Below are 23,641 nucleotides of genomic sequence, written 5' to 3'. Positions count from 1 at the left end.
TGTCTGAAATCATGAGAAAAAAACCCACACAGTTCTCTGCCTTAACTACAGAATATCCCTCCTCCCAGCTTTTCAAATCTGTGTGTCTGAAACAGGGCTGACATAAACCCTATGTTTTGCAAGGTGCAGCGTCCGTGCTCCCACAGTCCATTGCCTTCCATCTTACTTCCCCCACCTGGTCAGTGTGGAAAAGCAGGCCACCCTCAGCCAGGGGCAGAAGAGGAAAGGATGAGCTTCACATTGGGTACACGGCTGTGGAAAAACATGGCTTTTTGCTTTTCAGGGCATGAGGCGTTCTTTCTAAAGCCACACAGGTGGGTGCACCGTTAAGCAGCTTCCCTGCGGAGGCCGGCGTGCAGGAGCAGCAGTGTGGCTCCTGCGGACGTCGAGCAGAGCTCTGTGCTAGGGCACTCCGGTTAATGAACTGAAAACATTATTAACTAAGCCAATACCAGCCTAATGGGAAATCTGTCTCCACATATGTTGCATAATTTTTGTATTATTGAACCAACTAGGAATTGTTTAATCAACAAAGCCAGCAGGAAACCTTTAAACAGCAGGAGAGTGAAGAGACGTGCGCTTGTTTGCCGATTAATTTTGTGCATGCTCAAGCCTCTCAGGTTTCCCGTCCTGAGCAGGGCTTTCCACTTCTCGTTGGGTGACATCTTCATTTTCTCTAGGAGGAGTTTCTGTGGTCAGCTGGGGGCTAACAGTGTGTGTTTACATCCACCACTTTAATCACCACGCTTCCCTTGTGACCAGCTGCATTACAGGAGCTGTTGCTCAGTCAACTTGGATCTCACTGATAACGACCACAAGATAATTTGGACATGTATTTTCTGTTCAGAAGGACTGAAGATTTCTTCTGCATTGGAGTAGTTTCCTGACCCAGCTGTGACTATTTTATAGGAAAGACTAAACCTCAAGGCACGAGACATGCTTGCACTCTCCCATGAGAACTCCTGCATGAGAAGAAAACTGTATTTTTAAATTCTGATGTACATTGATTGATCCATTTCTATGCTTAAGTCAAAGTACGGTCAATATGCCTGAATTTTAAAATACTTCTCTAAATACCTGGGTTTGTTCCTGTTAAGAGAGAAGCTGCTGCCCGAGCATTCACACACCAATCAAGGTGTCACACACACACTACCCGAGACTTTAACTGCTACAACCGGGGTCCCTTTGCAGCAGGCGACTCCAGTGAGCTGATGGGTGCCCTTTCTGACTCCTCACACACACACACTCTCACCCTCGGGCACTGCTTCTTCCCTCAGGCTCAACCCTACGTTCCCTGAAGCAGAGACTCCAACACGACCTAGGTCAGAGGAATTTATTGAGTGGTACAGTGGTATAGGACAGCTTGAGCTGGGGGCTCCAGAGAGGGACTCCAAACAAAGAAATCTCTGGGCAATTATCCTTTACAATCCAAGTTCCCCTCCCCTCACACAACGGTTCAGTCCAATAGTAATATTTGGATCCGGGGTTGTCCTGTTCCTCATTGGATCCCTTTTCAGTCTCCAGGCGGGCTGTTCCTTTTCTTATCTTGAGGATGCAGCTTCTGCTGACACATGTGGCTACTGTATTTTTCACAGGATGCACCTTCTCGGGGCCTCCCTTCATGTAACTAAGTATAAGTTCAGCATAAGCTCACCTCTTGTGGCCTAAGGCTTCAGCAAGTCTTTCTATTAATGCTATACAATGGATTTTGTTTGAGCTAGGAAGTAACTATACAATGGATTCAGTTTTAAACTACTGTAACAGTTCCCATTCTAGCCCTTCATCGGGCAGTGATCCTTTTTTGTTATATGCACTGGACCTGTGAAGTGCCATGAAACCGCAGTCCATGACCTGGCTTGTTTATCTTAGTGTCTCATCTCTGCTTTCTAGATAACTTAAGTGTAATCTGTGAACTCTTCGGAGCCAAGACATTGTCTGGTATCTACACCTAAAATTCCACGAGCTCCGAGACACCTTGGAGTCCAGAAACAAAACATCTACAATTCCTAAAATTAAAAAAACCTTACATATTCTCCACCAAAAGCTTGAAATTAGGAATGAATGTATTGTTCACCCTTTTAATAATACCTGGTTCAACAGACAAACCAACACATCCTGACGATACCCGAGTTCAGATCAGGTACTGCCACGTTTCCAGGCGTGATCAGTGGCAACCTGTCTGAGCCCTGAAAGGAGACAGTACACTGGAGGAGATGGAGAAAATCAGAGATTTGCTTTTGATGCAGTCATATAACTTCATGATAAAACTTTTCTTTTTCAGTTCTTATATGCAGAATATGTACTCCTCATTGTTGCTTATTTTGTTAAAACCCACCAATTTGTTTGACTCCAGCAGGAGTTTTGCTTTTAGAAAGAGGCTTGCATAAATTGAGACACCAAAATTAATTTCTAGAAACAACCAATGATTTTCTCTTAGTTCTAGTATATCACACTGCATTTTTACCTTTGATTCTTTTAGAAATGAAGAATAAATCTTCTTAAACAATAATCTTAAACTAAACAAACTGAAAGAAATGTAAAAAATGTTGTTATGGGGATACAACTAAAATTCTGTAAATGAGTTTTATGCTGTAAATGACTTGTACTCACCCTTGTGTATCCTTTAGAAATACGTTAAATCAATTTTTGAGACTTCTGCAATGTGCAATGTATTCATCTTTATTCACATAATGTTCAGACTCAATGTTGGAGATTTTTAAAAAAATGAATTTTATTTAGTTTTTCTATATATTTCTGTTCAGAGGAAGATTTCCTAACATTAAAAAAAGTCATAATTGATAAGTTTAACTGATAGATTGGCAGCTGGCATAAACTTTTAACTGAATTGTGTTGAGTAATGCTGACAGACAGGAATTAAACCACCTAATGCTAAAACTATGATGGATTCCCTATAGGACAAGGTCCACCTAAACACTTACATAAACAGCTCTTTCAATCTAAGATATTAAATAAGAGAAATTATTTTAAGACTGTTTTGTAAAGCCTTTTAGTTAAGACAAATAAAAATAAGAGTACACATCAAACAGAGTCTGATTCTTCAAGCCTGATGGACAAGTCTTCCCTGGCCTTCAAAGGAGTTCCTTCCTGGCTGTACTTTCAGGATAACTTCTTCTGAAAATTTTTCATAACTCTATTTTAATTCCTAATTAATAATTTAATTTCTTTTTTTAATACAGACACGAAGTTCATTTAAAAATAAACATATCTGTTTTCTTCTTCCTCTGAACTCGACACCAAAGCTTTTGCTAAAAAGTAAAACTTGAAATCCCATTTTTAGTAACTCGCTGCTGAAAGCAGATACTGCTGATTGCACGAATCCAGATACAAATGAGCAATGAGGAATTAAAATTATAGATACGCTAAAGCTAAATGAATTGATTTTTGCAAAAGAAAACCAAACAGCTTGTAGAAAGCAAGTAATTAGTAACCAAAAGAAACCACAAAAGCAATAAAGAACATCATAAACCTATTAAACATTACACAGAATAAAATGTTAAAGAATAATCTCCATTCCAAAGTAAAAATGATTTGCCAAAATGCTAACAGCACCAGGTAAAAGGCAGCCTTGCATTAAAGCCAGAGCTGGAACAAAGCACATTTTGGGTGAACACATACCCTTTTGTGACACAGAAGTGCTTTGCTCAGTTGTGTCCTTTTTTAATTATTTGGTGATGCAAAGCTGGCTGCGGTACTTTGATGCCAGTCCCACTGCCCCACCTTTGCTCCCATTAGCTATCTCTTAGTCATAGCTCCCATCACCAGAAGCAGCAAGCAACTTCCAAATGCACATAGTAAACCACGTATCTAATTTCTTGTTGCCCACAGAGCAGTGCACGAGTTCAGTTTTGGGGGGGGGGAGGCTGAGGCACTTGCTGCGTTGTATTTCATTTGAATTATTTCCTGAGGGAAAAGGGATCCTTGGTGGTCACTGGTGCCTTATCTTCTAGACAGTGTCAGGACGCCCACATAGGCATGCTCTTGTTCTGGTGGGTGACTCTGGGTGCATGTCGACAGATGACAAGAATACAAGCCTTTTTTTTCTTTAACACAATTGAAATGAAAGCTCCAAGTGAAGGCTGTGGAGAGAAGAGCTGCTTTGCTAGCTTCTCACTCTATTTCCCTAGGAGAGATCACCACGCTGAGGCTTGGGCGGTAGGACTCCTCCTCAGCACAAGCCTGCCTGACGGCTACCAACATACCAAATACACTCTCTGTAATCTCAGTACTCCTTACATGGGATCTTTATGGTTTCCTAAGGCGGTTTCTCCTATCCCTCCTCTGAGTGAGGGCTGCTCTGATGTCTATCTATCATGGAAGGTTCCCCTCTTCTCAAGACTCCCCCCACCAAAACTCAAAGAAATTACAACAAAACACCTCCTGTTGAGCTTATATACAACTTTGAGAATAACACAGCTAGTGTCATGCTTAAAAGGGATGGATACTTCCTCACAGAGTGGTGAGATTTCTTGGTTGTTTTTCTTGAGACATTTCCCTAGTCCATCTTTTGAGCCTGTTATCACAAACCTACCTTGAGAGGTTAAACTTTCACCCCAGCCAAGCCGAGTCAGACAACTGAGATAGGGAAAGAGGAAGAACCTCGAGAGCTTTACATATAAGTCTATCTCCTAAATTTAGTGGCCAACCAGGAAGACTGATCTGGAACTGGGACTATTGACTCCTAAGGTTATAAGAAAGAAAAAACATGCAACATGCACACCTGTGTATACATAGATGCACACTATGTTATAGCTAAAAAATGTTCATCTATAATTGCTAAATATTAATTTTGATCTGTTCCTTGTTTTACTGTTTAAGATCTTGTGTCTAACTTTGCACTTTGGAGTAATAAACATTTGTATTTGCTTTTTCATTGGACTTACTATTCCCGCAACTCTTGCTTATTATAACCTTGAATTCCTGAGATACTGCACCATTCCCTGTCACAATCTTTAGTACGATAAAGCAACTATTTGTTACACATTCACCTTCGGCAATACAATTAAAGCAAAATAGTTATGACTCAAATTGTAGCTACTGCTGTTTATGGTAGAATGAGGATTTTTGCTTCTTATTTATATTATCTGTTGAAGAGGTCTGAGAGACTCAAGGCACATTCATAGATCAATGTACAACTTTTAAAGCCTGTATCAACAGTCTTGTTTTTCCAGTTTAGTATTATCAGTATGAAGGTAGACAAACCAGACATCCACACAGGATCTGGTGGAATCATCCACCAGGAACTACTACATGAGCAGTTCAGAGTAATGAGGGCATGAGCCATGTGAATTTTCCTTTTTGATTTAGGATAACTTGATTTGCGTGGATTGTGCAAGTGATTTCGCCTTTTGGACCTCTGTCCTTGCCAGAGAAAGAGAACTGCTGTGTTAGTGGCTAACTGAGATGATGTCCACTCTTCCAACAGGAGATGATATTGCTGTGATGTTCCTGCCAGTGGCCACTATTAAATCCTGTGTATCTTGTATACTACAGTGCAGGGTCAGACTCCAGAGAGGAGTAAACAACACTATTCCTTAGAACAAGAGTGCCTCTGTATGGAGTGATAACAGTTCTGTAAACCAAACTGATTGCACTAGAACAATATAAAATTATTGCATTAGAAACTGGGTTAATTAAAGTTTAACTATAGTAAAAAAAAAGGAGTATTTTTGATTCAGCTATTATGTAAACAGGACAGACAACCCCCCCTAAAAAACAACATTTATAGCAAAAGAACAACGGACTGCTTTAAAATGGACTTTTCCCAGTTTGCTTCCACACTTCTTTGGCTCCTTTAATGCTTTCTCTTTTCACACACTTCCAGTAACCTTGAATGCCTTGCTGTTGCGGTACCTGTTAATAAAGTTAAAGTATGTTTAGCATTAACATAAAAAAAGACTTTTACTCACAGACTGTGTAAATATAACATGTAATGCAGTGCTGCTGCTTCCATAGTTCACATGCATAATAACAAGTTCTTGGTGGCAGCACTCCTCCCAGATTCATAAGCAGTAAGGAATATTCAGTTTAAAATAGAACTTCTTTCTATTCACTATCTCTACTTGTGTTTCTACAAGCGTTAACAAGATAGTTGTAGCATTCATCTGTGGTATTTAAAAACAATGATGTCAGCTTGTTACCCTCAAACCTCGATGAATTCGGTTCCTCAGGACTCCAAGAAACTCGCTGTGACTCAGGCAGTCATCTCCATCTAGATCAAAAATCTTGAAGATGGTATCCAAAACATTATCTGAGAGCTCCTGTCCTGTTGCCACCTTTACTGCTCTCTTGAACTCAGCTAGTAAAGACATAATATTACATCACAGGTGACTGTGAACTTGTAAAGAAATTGGAAAGCACATAAATAGCAGGATTCTGTACAATTTACAGTGTCTCATGGGTATCCTAACTGGAGAATTTGGAATGTGTGAACTAGTAAACTATTAGGAGGCCTCAGTTCATGTGCTCTTGAGCTTGCTTCATCTTCCATAACACTACCTTTCTTAATTGCATCACAAATTTTTGAAATGCACTACTTCTCAAGCAACAGCAAGAGTGACAATTTTTGCTAGAAATAGCTCCATGCTGAAAACTTACGTACTTTTGGCTGATACCTGTGCATATGGATGATACGTGTTTGCATCACTACGGTCTCATAAAAAAATACTACCATTTTATCTCGAATCAGTTTCAAGCCAATTCATTCTGCAAGAAAACTCTTTTCCTCAGAGCACAGTATTTTATGATATGCTCCATCTCAACCAACAATCCCCTCAGCAACTCTGCAGAAACACAGACCATCAAATACTCAATGCACTGTTTATAGCACATGGCTTTATATACCCGTAGTTCTGTTTTTTGAAGTAGGCTACCTTGTCTTAAATAATGATTGAAGAGTTCAGGAGGATTTACAGCAGAAAAAGCTGTCATACCTCTCTGGATATCTACTTTCCTCTTCAGCTTTTTGGCCTTCTCTCTTCACACTACCATGTGCGTTACACTAATACCTCCGTATCCCCACTTTTGGTCTTATGGTGTAAAGAATTTTGAGTTTTGACTCAAGGAAGATGAGGAAATGGGGGGGGGGATAGTAAGAGTGAAATGATTATTGTTTATTATAGCAAGCACAATCACAACACACGAATTGGATGCATTTTTTAAGGCATCATGGAAGTGTGAATTTCAAGGAGGGACTGGAGGTTATTAAAGTATAGCAGTATTGTAGATTATTACAACAAGTTGTCCAACTAAGCCATAAATATAGTAATAACATGGTTCTGCTATCATAAACAAGTGCTGTTTATAAATATAGCTATAAATATGATTAGTTCTGAAGCTTACTAGAGGAAAGAGCACTCCTGATTTAGGTCTTATCTTTGCCTCTTTGAACAATTCCTGTATAAATGCAGTTGATTACAGTTGGTTTAAATACACTTAAGTTGAAAATCCTTCTGTAAAAGGATATACCACAATTTGAAATGGACATGAAATATGGGATGCTTATAGTAGAGTCTTAATTTTGTCTTTAAAAAGATGTTAACTGTTTCAGCTCTTGAAGCTACATGTAAATCCAGAAATGGCACTGCACTTTTTTGAACAGAAGAAAAGGAGAAAGATCGTCTAAAATGGTGAAGCACAATAATCTTCAAACCAAGAAGGGTCACCTTAACAGAGAGAAAAGATGAGCTGCTAACTTAGAAGAAAAAAAAGTCTAGAATAAAAGGAAGGACTAAAGGACTGTCTTATTTTTAGATAAATATTCATATGTGTGTGAATACACGCATGTACACACATGCAAACAGCAAGACAAAGAACTTAGTGAGATTCAGGAAAGGATTAGACGTGTATACATGCAACATCCGTGAGTTACCTCAGGAGCTGACTGGTTTTGATCACAGTATGGTTCAGTACATAAACAAAGTCACAACTGCCTGTTGGTTAGGAATGAGGTTTTACAAGGAAACATTACCAGAGTCAACACCAACTGTAGGCCTCATCATCCTTTGGCATTTAAAAATGGGATACTAAATAGAGAAGCGAACTAAACTCTTGTATCTCACTTAGGACTATATTTTCACCATTAATTCATCCTCTTTCCTCTCCACTCTTTGTACACCTTGTGCAAATAAAATCTGTCTCCCCCACAGAAGAAAGATGTCAAACCAGGCAGAGGAGGGCCACAAACACAGCTGGAAACTGGAGCACCTGGTGGAAGAAGGGAAGCCGAGGGAGCTGGGGAGAACAGAAGCGTCAGGGGGGACCTTGCTGCAGCCTCCAACTGCCTAAAAGGGGTTACAGAGAAGAGAGTGCCGTATTTTTCTCAAAGGTGCGTGGAGGTAAGACACAGTCATTGTAAGTTGCATCAAGGGTTTGATACAGAAGAGGAAAATCTTCGCAATGAGAGTGGTACTAGTACTAGAACAGCCACTCGGAGAGGCTGTGGAAACCAAACTCTTCCTGAAGGCTGGACTAACTAGTGACAAGAGTCACAAGTTGTAAACCTCCCCAGTTTTGGCCTTCTTTGGTTCAAACCCCATCCAAACACTTCTCTCTCAAGAATACTGAATTATCTTTCTGTCCTCTCCCATCTCTCTCACCTTTTTCACATGACCCCATCAAATATGTATTTCAATGAATGTTAATGTCTCATCAAATTTCCTTAGGAACTTTTTATGCTGCTATTTTCAAATAACTTATGAGATCTGTCCTTCAAGTATAACAAGCAAGTAACAACCTCAGGATTATAACAAAAAGGATTTGTATGTCCATGAAACTTTAGTTGCATTGCACCTATTTCTACTATATGGGAAGGAAGCAACTTCCCTCCTCCAAATCTTTATTTTAAAAACCACTTTACTACATTGTTTGTTCTTCATAGCCATGATTGCATAACACTATATAAGCACATGGAGAAGGCCGTATGGAGGAATAAATAAAACACAGCAAGATCCTACAGACCCTGCAAAAGAAGAGATTTCTATTGTTTAGTTTCCTCAGAAAACTAGTTTCACTATGAGGAAAAAGCTTTGTTATCATCAACTGCTACTAAAGCATGTACTGTTTCAATAAATCCTTCCTAATCTAGAATTTAGATTGGACTGAGAGCAGCCCTGTGGAGAAGGACTTGGGGTACTGGTGGATGAAAAGCTGTGCATGAGCCAGCAATGTGTGCTTGCAGCCCAGAAAGCCAACCGTATCCTGGGCCGCATCAAAAGCAGCGTGGCCAGCAGGTCGAGGGAGGGGATTCTGCCCCTCTACTCTGCTCTCATGAGAGCCCACCTGCAGTACTGCATCCAGCTCTGGGGTCCTCAGCACAGGAAAGACATGGACCTGTTGGAGCGGGTCCAGAGGAGGGCCAGAAATATGATCAGAGGGGTGGAACACCTCTCCTGTGAGGAAAGGCTGAGAGAGTTGGGGTTGTTCAGCCTGGAGAAGAGAAGGCTCCAGGGAGACCTTATTGCAGCCTTTCAGTACTTAAAGGGGGCTTATAAGGAAGATGGGGACAAACTTTTTACCAAGGACTATAGTGACAGGACAAGGTGAAATGGTTTCAAACTGAAAGACGGTAGATTTAGACTGGACGTAAGGAAGAAACTTTTTAGAATGAGGGTGGTGGGACACTGGAACAGGTTGCCCAGAGAAGTTGTGGATGCCCCATCCCTGAAAGAATTCAAGGCCAGGTTGGATGGGGCTTTGAGCAACTTGACCCAGTGACAGATGACCCTGCCCATGGCAGATGGGTTGGACGAGATGATCTTTAAAGGTCCCTTCCAACCCAAACCATTCTATGATTCTATGATTTAGTTTGCTATGAACGGTCCGGCATATGACAGCACATTAGAACTTACAAATCAAAACATTTTGGGGAGTTTATATTATTATTTTTTCATGAAATAGAATTCATTCAGAATAAAGAATAGCATATTATTTTTGGACTTCACAGCACTACTTTGGGATAACTTGTTTACATTAATTCCATAACAAAAATGCATTTTTTCTTTTTAAAAAAAATACATACGAAAGGTGTACAGCACTTACCCCGTTTAACAGGACGATTGGCTACAGTAAACATCTGCATGGCAATAGAAAAATCTTCCAGGTTATTTGTAAACTTGCAAAAAGTCTTGAATTCCTCCAAACTGATATTCTAGAGTATCACAGAAGTCAGATGATATACAATGAATAATACATTTAAACCCCAGTAAATCTATTTCATTAAATCTGGTGGGACCTAGTGTTTAGGTGTGATTGCCTACTGATCACCAATATTTGTATTTCTCATTGGCAAATTATCATTGTTATTTGCGTAAAATTCAAGGGCTGCAATAATTGACCTGGAAACTAGTTACATTATTAGATACTCGTATGCAAATGAAAACCCGTACGTAAAACGAGGAAGCAAAACAAAGCATGCTTTACGTACTAACCTCTCCTGCCTCAATTCTGTCTTTCACATTCTGCCAGTAAATTTCATTGTTTTCCTCATCAGTGAAGTACAGTAACCATTCTGCAAAGTCTTCTTTTCTCATGACGTTCAAACCCTTTGAAAACTTTATGAATTCCATTTCTTGGACTTCTGTTTGCAGATTTTCCATGAATCTAAGTGTAAACAGATATTATCCAACAGTTGACACATGCATCACTGTGTCACTACTACTAAATGCAGTAGACACTAACTCTTAATCACAGATACTATCGACATGATTGTTTAAAATGTCACTGGTTTAATTTTACCTGTGTGTGCAGATGTTTCCATGGCTGCATTTCAATAATGACACCAGTAGGGTGCTCTCTAAGTCTGCATAGATGGCTGCTGCTTTGCTATTTTACAGATACACTTGGCATCTAGTTTAAACTAATGTTTAAAAATGTGCAGATAGTGAGATAAAATAATTGGTAAGGCAGTATTATAATGAATGAATGAAAAAGGACATGGTAACTAAAGGCTTGATACATGATTTATGAAATTTCATATTAATAAGAGAGGAATGACAAGGTTGGAAAGTGCCTAGAAAGATGAGGCCCTAATAACCACAAAAGTGAAAGAAAAGAGGAAACTTGAAAACATAATTTCAAGAAAAGATGACTAAAAGCCCCAAAGATTGTAACTGCAAAGAGAAGTTCGGCAAGTCAGTTCTGTGCTCACTAGAGGATGGATTAGAGAGGATTACCAGTGACATGTACAGGGTTCGGAAAAGCACAGAAAATTATGTTGCAGGTGTTTGGGAAGGTAAGAAGACAGCTGTCTGAAAAAAGGAAGGGGTGAATATCAAGGTTTTTAGGAGACACCCATTCTTTTAGGAAGAAAAGAAAAAAAAGTAGCATGAGAAGCAAGTAACAACCTGCAAGCACAGAGCTAGAACTGTAAGGAGAGTTGTGGCTTTGAGTTTCTGCAGTTTGGTCTGCGTGGCCATTATAATTTCTTCTGGCTAATATTAATTTTGAGAAAATAAAAGACAACACTGTGTGATCCATTTGGTAATTTCCACTTCAGAAATGGAGTAATCCAAAAACAAGTGATAATTTTAAAATATAAATAAAGGCTAAAAACACAGTGATGCTTGCCAGAATCCCTTTAGTACTTCGAAAGAACCCTGCTTTATTGAGTTGCAAAAATTATTGACAGGAGAGAATCAAATACTCCTATACTGGGACGAAGCAATTAGTTGGAGAAGAGGACAGCTAAGGGTCTATGTAGCAACTATCAGTAGAGGCTCATTTGCTCATCAGTGTTTGCACGGGCCTCACTGGGTTTGAATTCTTTCCCTTGAAATTACAGCACTTTAGTCCACACAGCTATCTTTAGTTCTTTAATGAGATCACTTGGACAATTAGTGTCTCGAAGCTCTGTGAAATCTATAAGGGGTTAGCTGAAGACTGCTGTTGCAGCAGAAGGTCTCTCTTGTATTTTTCCCTCTAATAATTAGAGCTGCACATGCAAATAAAGGGCCAACAAATGCTTCACGGCTCAGGACATGCAGGTAAATGAAGGCCTGACAGTGGAGGTGATTTGAAGTTTCAGGCTAGAGTTTTATTAGGGTAATACTGAGGAGGGGCATGATATGCTCTCACATTTTATATGGGCATTTTTCTAGTCCAGTGAAGGGGGTGACAAGTCTTCCGCAGTACAGTCAAACACTGCGGTATATTCCTCCACAGTCCACCGCAAGACCCGGCTCGCTTTCAGGTCCCCAACTCTCCCTCTCGCACGGGGATGAAACACCAAAGGGTCTGTTTGTGCCACCGGTGCGAAGGGCAGCCCCTTGCCTTACAGACCAGCGAGAGCTTCCTTGCACGGCTCGCAAACCGCTCTTCAGCGCTCAGACACAGCTCCTGTCCTTCTCACCTGGGAGGCGACTGCTGCCTCTGGCCAGACCAGTGGTCAGCACGGTGCCGGGGAGACCGGCCAGCGTGGGCTGGCAGAACCAGTCCTGCCGAACCGCCCGCTGGAGCCTCCCCGGATCCTGGGAAGGGAGGTCGAGCCGCGGGGGGAGAGGGCGGCATGGACCAGGCGTGGAGAGCAGGCAGGAGTCAGTCCAGCAGAGACTGAGGAGGGCCACTTGGCCGCTTTTGGGAGTGGTCGTCAAAGGCAAGGAGGAGATGGGAACTGGGATGTGTGGCTTGTGCTTGGCTGGAAGTCGCAGCAGAGACCACGCGGAACAGTAACCGCGTCTTTGACTGTTGTTTCCAACCCATGTCACACCTGGTCTGGGGGAGGAGAAGCTGCTGAAAATGAGGTCACTTACAGAAATATGCCTAAAACATGGATGTAGGGAAACAAGACACCATGTGTTTTATTTTCTTGGCTTTTGATCTATGAAAGGTGGACATATTTTGCAACAGACTTTAGGTCTGTTATTGAAAGTATGAGTTATTTGTCTTGGGGAGCTAACTCTCAGTCATTTGCTTTACTGGTCAGTAGCCACAGGTGATGACAAACTACACATTCTTCCATCTTTCCTAAATACTGCATTTCCTTAGGGAGAAAATCCTGCCCTCTAGCCATACCCAATGAAGGCAGGACAGCTAAAAGACCAAGCATTTCTACATGCTGAGGAAGGAGCGGGTGGCCCACCTAGCCACACGCATCAGCCAGCTGAAAGGTGCAGCAAAGCCAAAGAGGAAAGTGAAGGGTTTGGCTGTGGCATTTCTGATGTGTTCCTGCTTCTGCACCCTCTTCTAGTCATACAGCAAACGAAGCGTTCTATTTCTCCAGCCCTACTGTGGGTTTTCCACTGCTTTTTCTTAGGCCTGGGTTCTTGCCCTCTCCAGCTGCTCTGGGGCAATGACACCGCACCCTCCCTGTGGCAACAAGAGCCGTGCGTCTTGCTGCACTACGCAGATTAGGGAGGGGAGTGGGAATTACTTATTAAGGTACAAAAAAATTAATGGATATTTCATTTCAACCTGTAGGCTTGCTCTTGGCAAGCCAGAGTGAGAAGATTTCCTGCCATACCAAATGCTACTTGGAGCAGCAGCTGAAATGTGCAATTTAAAATTTATATGATAGCCTCCCATATTGCAAAAATTAAAATACTATGAATCATCACATCAGCATTCTAGGTCACTCTTATTCCCAGATGTGAGAGCTAAAAATCCTAATGAGTTTTTTTTAAAGTGAAAGTTATTAGAAGTTATTAAAAATAACTTTCTGGTTAGGAAGTAAAACTTGATACTTAAATGCCAAGACATCACTAGGGATACTTGCTTTCGTATCTTCTGGATCATGGTGTGATGAGTTTCAGCTGGAAATTCCTTAAAAATTTATCCAGATCTTAGGAAAAATAAGCATAGGAATGAAATTCCTGCTCTCCCAAAGTCAGTGGGAGCTTGGCCAGGGACTTTGAAAGGAGTTAGAAATCAATGATGGGAAGAGGATTCTGATTGTAGATGTGCTCTACAATTCAAAAATAATTACACTGGGAATACTCTTATGCTGTAGTAGCTTGAAAATAAAAGCAAGCCCTAAGTTTCCAAGTAACAAAAAGGAAAGGTAAATCATAAATTTATAAGACAGGGAAAAGGCTGGGAACAGACAGTGCTTTCTTTAAGATGGCCTGTTTTATCCACGCTCTCTAAAACACCCACGTTGAAGGCCAATGGCCAAATTCGTTATCGTATTACAACAGCATCCAGAAACCTTATCAGGATTTATCCCTCATTTTGTAATGTGTTCTACTATAGAAAGAGGGAGTCTCTCTAGACTTTTTGGCAACTCAGCTTTAATAGAAGTGAAAATGTAATAAAAGTGGGGAGACCTCAGGAATGCAGCTATTGCCCCTCCAACCTGAGATGTTGCAATGAAGTGCTAGCGTTGTATTACTTATGGTACATAAAGTAGTAGAATGAAACACAAAACGAAAGGTTAGGGCTAGTTTTCCTTCCTATACCTCTTGACCTGAACTGAAAGTCTCTGCAGAGCTTTAACACTCTAATACAGAACTGTCCAGTTCTTGTTGCACTGATTTATAGGAATGAAACTTAACAACAAAGATAGTGGTGAATATATCACCCTGCCATTTGTACTTTGCTCCGGCTCCTTTTTGGACACTGAAGCCCTTTTGAAGACTTGATGACCCTCTTTGCACAAAAGACTGTTGGAAACCAGCTGCAAGGTTGCCTTTTTGCAATCTGACTTTCAAAACAGACTATAGAAAATTTAATAAAGGCTTGACCATTAACCTTTAGAGAACATTTAGGTCTATGCTTGTAAATTCAGTTTTGCAAGCGGTAAGACAGTTAATCAATCTTCCCATTTTAAGAATTACAGGCAAAACCCTCTTTGATTTACTGCCCTCAACGTTTCCAAACCAAACAAAACAGAACTACTCACTTTCATTTATAAGCATTCTGTAGAAACTAATCAAGCTATTCCTTTGCTAAGTATATAGGAAAGGAAGAAACAGCGATTCTTCTCAACATTATTACTAAGTATTTGGGAAATATTCAGATTCAGTTATGATAGGAATATACAATCACAAAGCCAGATTTTATTCCCATCTCCACTTCCTCACTCTCTGATCCTGGGTGCACAAGATGTAATCTTTATGTGTATTAGGGCTCTATATACATACACACACACACAGATACAAGTGTAGGTACAGGGACAAATGAGGCAGCAACCATATTCTATTTCTGCAAAGCACTTCCAAATCCCTAGATGAAAATCACTGAAAATGTACAAGCTATCATCACAGCAAAAGCCCTGCCGGCTGATGATGCTACCTGGAAGAGATTCTGCATCCAGGCATTGGCGCAAACACAGAACAGCACCAGACAAATGTCAGCACTAGCAGTGTGGTTCAGCCCAGACCATTCTGGTTTCTTAAATGAAAGGTTTCAGATGAAACGTACCATGGAATTCAAAATACTGAAGGAAATAAACATGACAGGTAGGGAAAAGGCATGTTTTGTGTATGGTTATACAATTTGTGACCTTTAAGCAAAAGCAGAAAATAAAAAAGAAACCATGATTAAAGAATATTTCTGGTGCAAAATTCTATTAACTGCCGAGATGTTTGGAAGCAACAAATCAGATAAGAAAATGCTCTAAACTGGATCTGAAAAGTTAACTTTCCTTATATGATTAAAAGATGCCAATTGTTTAACCATAGTGGGAAGTACTTCTTTGTAAGCCATCCCAGGAAAAACATACAACGATCAGAAAGTTTTTTGAATATTCTTTCCATACTCTCTGCACTTTTTTTTTTTTTCTCTTCAAGAAGATTGTGAGAGATTTAAGCTTGCTTGGGGACAGATTACAGAAAAAAAATCATGGCAGTCATAAACTGTTTAGGGAGTGAATTACTGTCTCCTCTTTTATTTGGGATTAGACATACTTAAACAAGATCAGTAAGGGACTTTTTTCAGGGAAAAAAACCAGTGGCTGTCAAGAAGAAATATTTGCTATACCTAGAAAAAGTAGTTTTCTACTCAGAATAAAAAATAGTACATAGAATATAGCTGGAAATTAAAGCGCAAGTGAAACATTTTTTGGAAGGAAAAGACCAAGAATTATGTATGTCTTAAGAAACAGAGGAAACGCATGCAAAAGAATAACAAGTGTGGAATCCCAGAGAACTTCTGGCTTCATGTTTGAAATTTGACATTCCCCAAGATGAGTCCTGGTATTAGAAGATGACGCTGTTGAGGTGTAAAACTGAGTGGTGGTCATCTGAAACAGAAACTTGTTCAGCTCTTCTAAGAAAGTCTCACCTGGTTACAGCTTCTTGTATTAAATCTACCCTTCTTTATTACACGATTTTAGGCTTGCTGCATATTGTTTTATATTTTCTTAAACTGATACAGGAGTATAATGATTCCAGCTGCATCTGACTAGGAGGCAACACCTTTACCAGTGATGTACATAAAAATACTCCAGAATAATTTAGATTTAAATTTCCTAACTTTTGCCAGGGGAACAAGCTGTTGCTTTTGAAGTTGAGAATTATTATTAATAATTATCATACTGTCCTTATGTTAAGGACAATACAACTGGCAAGAAACCATGTAGCAGTCTGGAGCTGAACATGTGTCCCTTGAGTCATACCTTAAGGTCCCTGAAACCACCTCGTTACTATGGGAAAGACACAGGACGGTGGGCTTTCTGCATTGCTTCCACTACTTCTAAGCAGTCCCTGGAGAAGCTGCAGAACAAAGCGGGAGTCCCACCACCGCTGCTCAGCAGAGAATGAAAAGGAGCGGCTTTGGTTGCTGTTTTGACTATGTTCCGTAGGACAGTGAGAAAAGAGCATGACTGGTGTCACAAAATACCTATGAAAAGGTTAATTCTTTACTTCCAAGCTCCCAGAATCCCAAGAAAGGTTGAAAAGTGATTTGATATTGTGTTTCATGGTCTCATTCTTTATGTCCAGTAAAAAACACCCTGAGGACTGTGCTTGTGTGTATTGCCTACCTATGATTTCCCAAGAACCACGCACCAGCTGGGCACAGATGGAGCACAGCGTGCTTAACTATTTTCCCTCCCTGCATCAGTGTGCCTCCTGTGTTCAGGGCAGTAGGAAGGGAGGCACAAGAGCTGGCTTATATCACCTCCACTGGAGCTGGAAAGATGTAGACAGTTTCCATTTTTGTGTGCCGTCTGAATGCAAAGAAAGGAGAACAAGGCAAATTAATTGCCCTGATATATTCACTGTGGCTGTCTGACTTATTTTAAATGTTGGGACTGTGGGCTAAAAGGGTCGGACATGACTGGTGTACATGCAGATACAGATGGTTGCACACTTACAAAAGGATTTTTTTAATGTTAGCCAAACTGAAAAGGAGGAAGCATGAGGAAAATATATGTAAGTAATGAGGTGAGAACACTAGTCTCAGCTTTCTGAATTCCCATGTAAGTTCAGTGAAATTTCACAAAGAAAGCATTCCTGCCTTTTTTTTTTTTTTCTTTAGTTTCAAGGACTCTACAGCACAGCAATATCTGTGTATTTAACTAATGTGACAAGTTTTAGTGTGTCCTAATCAAACCTAATCACCCCTACTTTCTACTAGGTACTACACTGATCAATGGAAAAGCTTTCTAGGCAAGAAGTTGGAAAATGATAAAAGCATTTACCATCATTATTTTCTGCTTTTGACAATGATCTATGTCTGTACAGCTCATCAGTCATCTCTTGTAAAAACAGCATGGCACTTTGATCAAACAGCCAACAATAGCTTCCCGCGTAAGGTAAAATGTTATGAGAGGCCATCAGATAGAAATCACATTTTCTCTGAACAATAGGAACCCAGAAATGATGTGCTTGATTTACTTGCAAATAAAATCATGTGAAAGGTGATATCTTCACAGAGGTTAAAAAGACAGTGATCCTTTTATTCACCTTTCTGCGTCTTAAACAAACTTCACTGTCATGTTGCAACTGAGATGGAGTGTCTACACAGTGATAAAGAGGCACATTCCAGCTCTACGAAACATAACTGCCACTGTTGAAAAATTACCTGCATTAAACCTTACACTTATCCCACAAATTTTAAGAGCAAGATGTGGGAGTTTGATTTTGATTACAGGCCTCTATCTGTGTGGTAGGCAAAGGTCTTTAACCTATGCATTCTGAATGTACTAGGTACATAGTTTCATCAATGTCATGCCTCATTGGGTCAATGTAGGATTTTATCTAAAACCTGAGGCTTTTCAGTTTACACTGTATATGCAAACACAACCTTTTACTGGTGCTCTCTGCCTTTTGTTTCATTGAGAGGATCTATGGTATTTACAGAAAAGGTAGCTGGAGGCATCTTAAAACTTATTTTACTCACTTAGATTCCTATTGAGTCGAGGTCTTCAAAAGAGAAAGGTTGTTAATTTGAAGACTGGTGTGTGCCAGAACCAGTGGAGCCAAACGCTTTTCAGTGTTAGAAAAATTGCCACTCTTCCTCTTCTACTCTGGCTTTCCCCAAGCCTCTATAGATTGCAACAACATTCATTTTTAAGAGGGCGGAGACAGATTCTCTGCTTCTGAACATAAATTGAAGTAAAACACATTATCCTAATTTATTTTTGCAGTCTGTAAATGACTTATTATTTTTGTAGAAAAGGTAATACTGATATAGGTAATCTTCTCTTGAAGTTGTGCTACCAGACGTGTGTCAAGATTCACACAGGTATTTAGGCACTTAACTTCCATTTATCTCAAAGAAAGACTGTATGTTTGGATTCTGGGCACAAATTCACATAGCAAGATGTGTCTGGAGTTCATACTAACAGGAGAAATTGATCTCCCAAGTAACTGAGAGTTTTAACCACTTAAGTTGTGATGCTGTGTAGGTGGTGGGCATCACTACTGATTGAAATAAACATTGGAAGAAAGAATCTCATCCAACTAAAACACTAACAGCTGATACCTGGTTGGGTTTTCAAGTCAAAAGCAACCACAGCAGAACTTCATACTCTGTTGTAGACAAGGATCACACCATCTTTCTGACATATATATGATGTACAAACTGAACGATTCCCTACACCAGTCTTAGAACTTTCTGTTAACTGCTGATTTTGCAAAGCTTACAGTGAAAAAGGCGGGTAAGCAGCGCTACGTTTCCGGGAGTAATGGCCGCTTGGTATTCCAGTGTAGTTTCAGTCTGATGAGGTGTTTACCATCTGGCTCAATTCTCAGTTTTGACCTAAGTGCCATGAAGTATCCGCATAGTCCCATTGCAAAAGTAGTTCGAAGGGTTAAGGAAAAGGCACAGGTGAAGTTTCAACAGAAGCTGGAATTTAAAGCAAGCAGAGAAGTTTCCTGTAGCCTACCATGACAGCTGTAATGGGGAGGGGGGTATCTCAGCTCAGAAAAGCTTTTTTAATTGATTAGCAGTCGCTTTTTAGTGATTTGATCAAGAAAAATATTCATGAATCATATTGTCTTAAGGTATGCCATCACACAGCTGCCAAGAATGGCAGTCTCAACCCTCACGGCCTCCAGGCCCTCTGCTGCTTTGGAGTTATCATGGTGCCCAACTCCTCCTGCAGACAGCAGACTCCAGGAGCTCAACTAGAAATTTAATCATGCAAAATCATAAACAATCTCCTGCTTCATTACCTGCTCAACTTTCTCAATCAGCTCAGTGTGAGGTCAGATTAATGCCAGTGTTGGTGCAAAGTAGAGGGGGTAGGAACAGGACTGGTCGCCGTTAGGCTTGCCTAGCTGAAAAAATACCTGAAAAACTCAGAATAGCGAAGTTTTTCCTTTCCTTCTTTTCCAAAGAAATGTACTAGCAACATGGTATTAACACCACAGCTTTCCAGTTCTGGTCCCTATAAAACAAAAAATTGTATGATTAATTATTATGCATTGTATGATTATTAATATCTATTCACCACAAATCTAGAAATATTTATTTGAACTACAATTTCACAACAGATACTTGCAATTTAATTACTGTTCCCAAAGCTATCACAGAGGATCTCAGAGCTGAATAATTATTCCACATCAACTAGTAACAGCGTATTATATGTTCTGCTTCTAAATATTCTGTATGAAAGATGAGCACGATTTACAACCACCTTCAGTGTATTTTATTATTAGAACTGAGAAGGTTGCTAGTTAAATCTTTAAAAACCTTTATGTGCAGATGAATAGAGGCTTTAAATAAAGTTACTATCTTTGTAAAAAAGTTTTTAGTCAGATAGTTCTAATTTGTTACAGCCATTTAAAAACATTCATGATAGTCTAAGAAATGAAACTAGAAAAAAACATTCACAGTGCTCTATCATAATGTGGTCTTACAAGGCTTCTCACAAATTTTCGATGTGAGTGACTTTTCTATATATTTTTTTAAATCTGATGAAGAGATTTCTGCAGAAAAAAGCATGCACATTATTTCAACTCAACAGCATCTTTAACAAGCCTAAAACCACACATAATGCTGGATTTCTGTTCTATTCTTCTTTCAGCACTAGCATACTGGCATTTCTTTGAACGCAACAAAACACTAAGCAACATGAAGAGAGATTTTTTTTTTTTTGTAAGTCCGGAGGGATTTCAACAAACTATTCTTATGACATCTAAATAGCCTCTGTGTCTTTTATCTGGTTGAAGAGTTAAGATGAAAGACAAGAGTCTATTCATAAGATTTAATACTAATGGTTATTTAGCTTTCAGCATCATCAGTAACAAGTCCCATTAGTCCACTGTGTGTTTCATGCTTACTGCATATGTGACACAGTTATTTTATAGTTAAAGAGGTAACATTCCTCATTTCTACTGCAAGCTACAATTCACTAAATGCCAGTGATACGAGTTCTGTATGAGTGAACCTAGAAGAAAACTTTTCAAGCCATATGCAAACTGTACTTACTGAACTTTTATCATTTAACCGCAGGCAAAAAATATTTAAATACCCACAAGATCCATCCTTCTAAAGTTTAAACCTTTCAGATTACTGTGAAAACTTATGCATAAACATTGGTATATGCTATTTTGAAAGTTAAAAGTCAAACATTCAGGTATGCCTTTTTGAAATTGGAAATTTTTGAATTTGAGATTCAAACCCCAAACTATTCATGTCAGAATGCAAAGTTTTCTAAGAAGAAACAGAGAAGAAACCCCATATTTCTCACTGCAGTGTGATTCTAATCTGCTTTTTGTGTTTTTTGCTTACCTGTTTAAAGGAGACTTGAAAAATGCAAGAAATAGATTTGCTGATGTAATTTTAAAAACTGAACTCATGATTATGCGATTTAATGCTTCCAATTTAATTCATATTAAAATCAGTGTTGTACTGAAAACAAACTGAAAAACAAGGTTTAAAATAACCTTTTAAAAACTAAGTCTGTGACAGAAAAAGTTTTTTCTTCTATTCATGTTTCTGTAGTTATAAGCTAGAAGAAGACATACAAACAATACCCATCTCATCTTATCTAAGATGACAAAGCCTATCCCTGGATTTATAACAAATACGCACCTACTTGTTGGCTACCCTCTTTATCAGTTGAAATTCCAAAGTGGAACTGGCAGGTGTCCAAACGCTATGTTAGTGAGAGTTAAATGTATTTTAAACTACAAAACAGTACATTTCTTTAAAACAGAATATGCAATAGGAGACCACAGAGACTAAAGCTTAAGGGTAAAATTTCAAAAAATTGCTTTTCCTGGAGTTAATGCTATTAAATTAAAGTACATGTTAGTACGTAATTCCTTTTTGTCCACAGAATCATTAGGAGCTTTTGCTGCTGAACTGTATAAATTAGTACCAACATGACAAATCTTTGTTAGAAGATAATGAGAGCTCTGTTAATATTTCCAACACCTCACCCTCCTGAGCTTACATTCAGAATGTCTCTCTTGTCAATGAGAACGAAATGGTAACCTAATCCTGGAGCTGTAAAAAGGACCAGACCGGTAGCTTTGAGTCAGAGCTACTATCTAAATTGAGTGAAAGTTTGTATTCTGGTGTACCTGGTAGCTTCAGCCCCAGGAGGTTGCACCATCGCACCCTGTTGGGCTGTGCATTTTACAGCAAGCTGAGGCACAGAGTGGAGAAAGGACGGGGATGTTCTGAGTCTCACCTTGATACAAGCACGGGATGGGGCAGGGACATGTATCTCGACTGGGAAACTCAGACATGTTCCAGGATGCATTGATTCAAAGAATCCCAAAGACCTACCTCTGATGCCACACAAGTCTAGATGAACTAATGCACACATGTGTACATATTACAAACATAGGCTTATTTTCCTAGAGTAATGTTAACATCTTGTACACTTTTCAAAAGCACCAGGAACTGCTGAATTATGCAGTTATTCCTTTTCAAGCAAGATCGGATAATACAACATGTATTTCCTTATTACATGACACAGACTGTTAACATAGAAGCCTGATGCTGCAAACACCAAGTCACGGGCGCAGACCTACCTAATCCTGTAGCTCCCCACTGAGCTTCTGACATTTAGGACTTGATACTGCAGCAAGTAGCAACAAGTGCCACTGAGAAGAAACTTATCACACAGTGAGACAGGATTTTCGGAATAATGTACGCAACTGATTTTCAAAACTCATCTGAAATGTTAATAGACTTACTGTCTCTAGATTCATTCCACCTTTCCTTGCAGAATTTGCCTGAGGCATGACTGGAAAGCATCCATAATTAAAATTTGTAATATGTTCCTTGTTCTCTCACTTGCTTCCTGGGAGATGGTATTTGCTGTGCAATGTCTTGTTTCAACAGAAACTGTAAAAATAATACATATTTGGGAAAGAAATATTTTTTGGCTAAGGTAGAAGGAGAGTGAATAGATGAAGAACAGGGGCTGAAAGAGAGGAGGGTCAAGGAGAACAATATCTTAGTTTCTGTCTGATAGTGATCTCCCAAATCTTTCCAAAGGTAAGACTAAATCTTTGCAAATTTTTCTGAGTCCACTTCTCTGAAATGCGCTTTGTTTTTCAGCTGCTAGATCAGTCAATTCATCATGCCAGGATTCTATTCCTGAAGGCAATCAAGACTTCAATCTAAGCAGCCTAGCCTCAAACGCTGCTCAAGAGCATCAAGCTTTCTGTCATTTTGAGAGTCTCTAAGATGTTTGGATATATCCTACAACTCTGTTCTGGGAAGAAGGTTTAAAAGATGTATCCATTATGAAATTAATCCTACCAGGTACAGCCAGTCAAAAGAACTGTAAACAAGCAAGCTAGTGGGACCAGGAGATCCAGATCTCCAAAAGCTGTCTTTTTTGGTAAAGCCCAGACAGCCTCAAGTGGGCCCCAGAATAAAACAACATATCATTTGATGATGAATCAGCTTTAATCATGATGTAAATCCATACTGAAGTTTTTAATGTTTTGCAAGACACTTTCTTACTAGGTAGGATTCAAGAATGCATCAGTTCTGATACAGAAGGGCTAAAATGTGCACAATTTTTTTCTACAGAGAGTATATAACAGACAGTATCTGAGAAGTCTGATGGAGCATTTTCTAAACAATAAACAGCTTATATCCAGCATTCAACAACATCCGTAATCCCATTATTGGGGGATTAATTGTTTTTTCATGACAACTAATGCCGTGGAATCGCTATGCTGTACTGCTAGTGCCTTTAGCAAGGAAGAAAATGTAACTTCACGGACATCCTCAGCTTTCAGCGTGTCACCCACAGTTCTGCACCAGTTCATGA

The 23,641-nt window shown here is 39.5% G+C and overlaps 1 protein-coding gene across 1 annotated transcript in view; it reads right to left on the bottom strand.

The window, feature by feature from the left end:
• Positions 1 to 2,711: 2,711 nt before the first annotated feature.
• Positions 2,712 to 23,641, bottom strand: part of MICU2 (mitochondrial calcium uptake 2) — a 149,692-nt gene continuing 128,762 nt past the window's right edge. The window contains exons 8-12 of the mRNA XM_075050734.1: positions 19,689 to 19,786; positions 10,446 to 10,617; positions 10,057 to 10,165; positions 6,159 to 6,316; positions 2,712 to 5,871 (exon numbers count right to left, since the gene is read on the bottom strand). Coding sequence (XP_074906835.1) covers positions 5,767 to 5,871; positions 6,159 to 6,316; positions 10,057 to 10,165; positions 10,446 to 10,617; positions 19,689 to 19,786 — 642 coding nt within the window. The 3' untranslated portion in view covers positions 2,712 to 5,766. The remainder of the gene's footprint in view (positions 5,872 to 6,158; positions 6,317 to 10,056; positions 10,166 to 10,445; positions 10,618 to 19,688; positions 19,787 to 23,641) is intronic.

Source organism: Buteo buteo, chromosome 18, assembly GCF_964188355.1.
Source record: "Buteo buteo chromosome 18, bButBut1.hap1.1, whole genome shotgun sequence".
Taxonomy (NCBI): Eukaryota; Metazoa; Chordata; class Aves; order Accipitriformes; family Accipitridae; genus Buteo; species Buteo buteo.
Note: the sequence above shows the minus strand (reverse complement) of the source record. Positions and strands in the feature narration are given on the sequence as shown.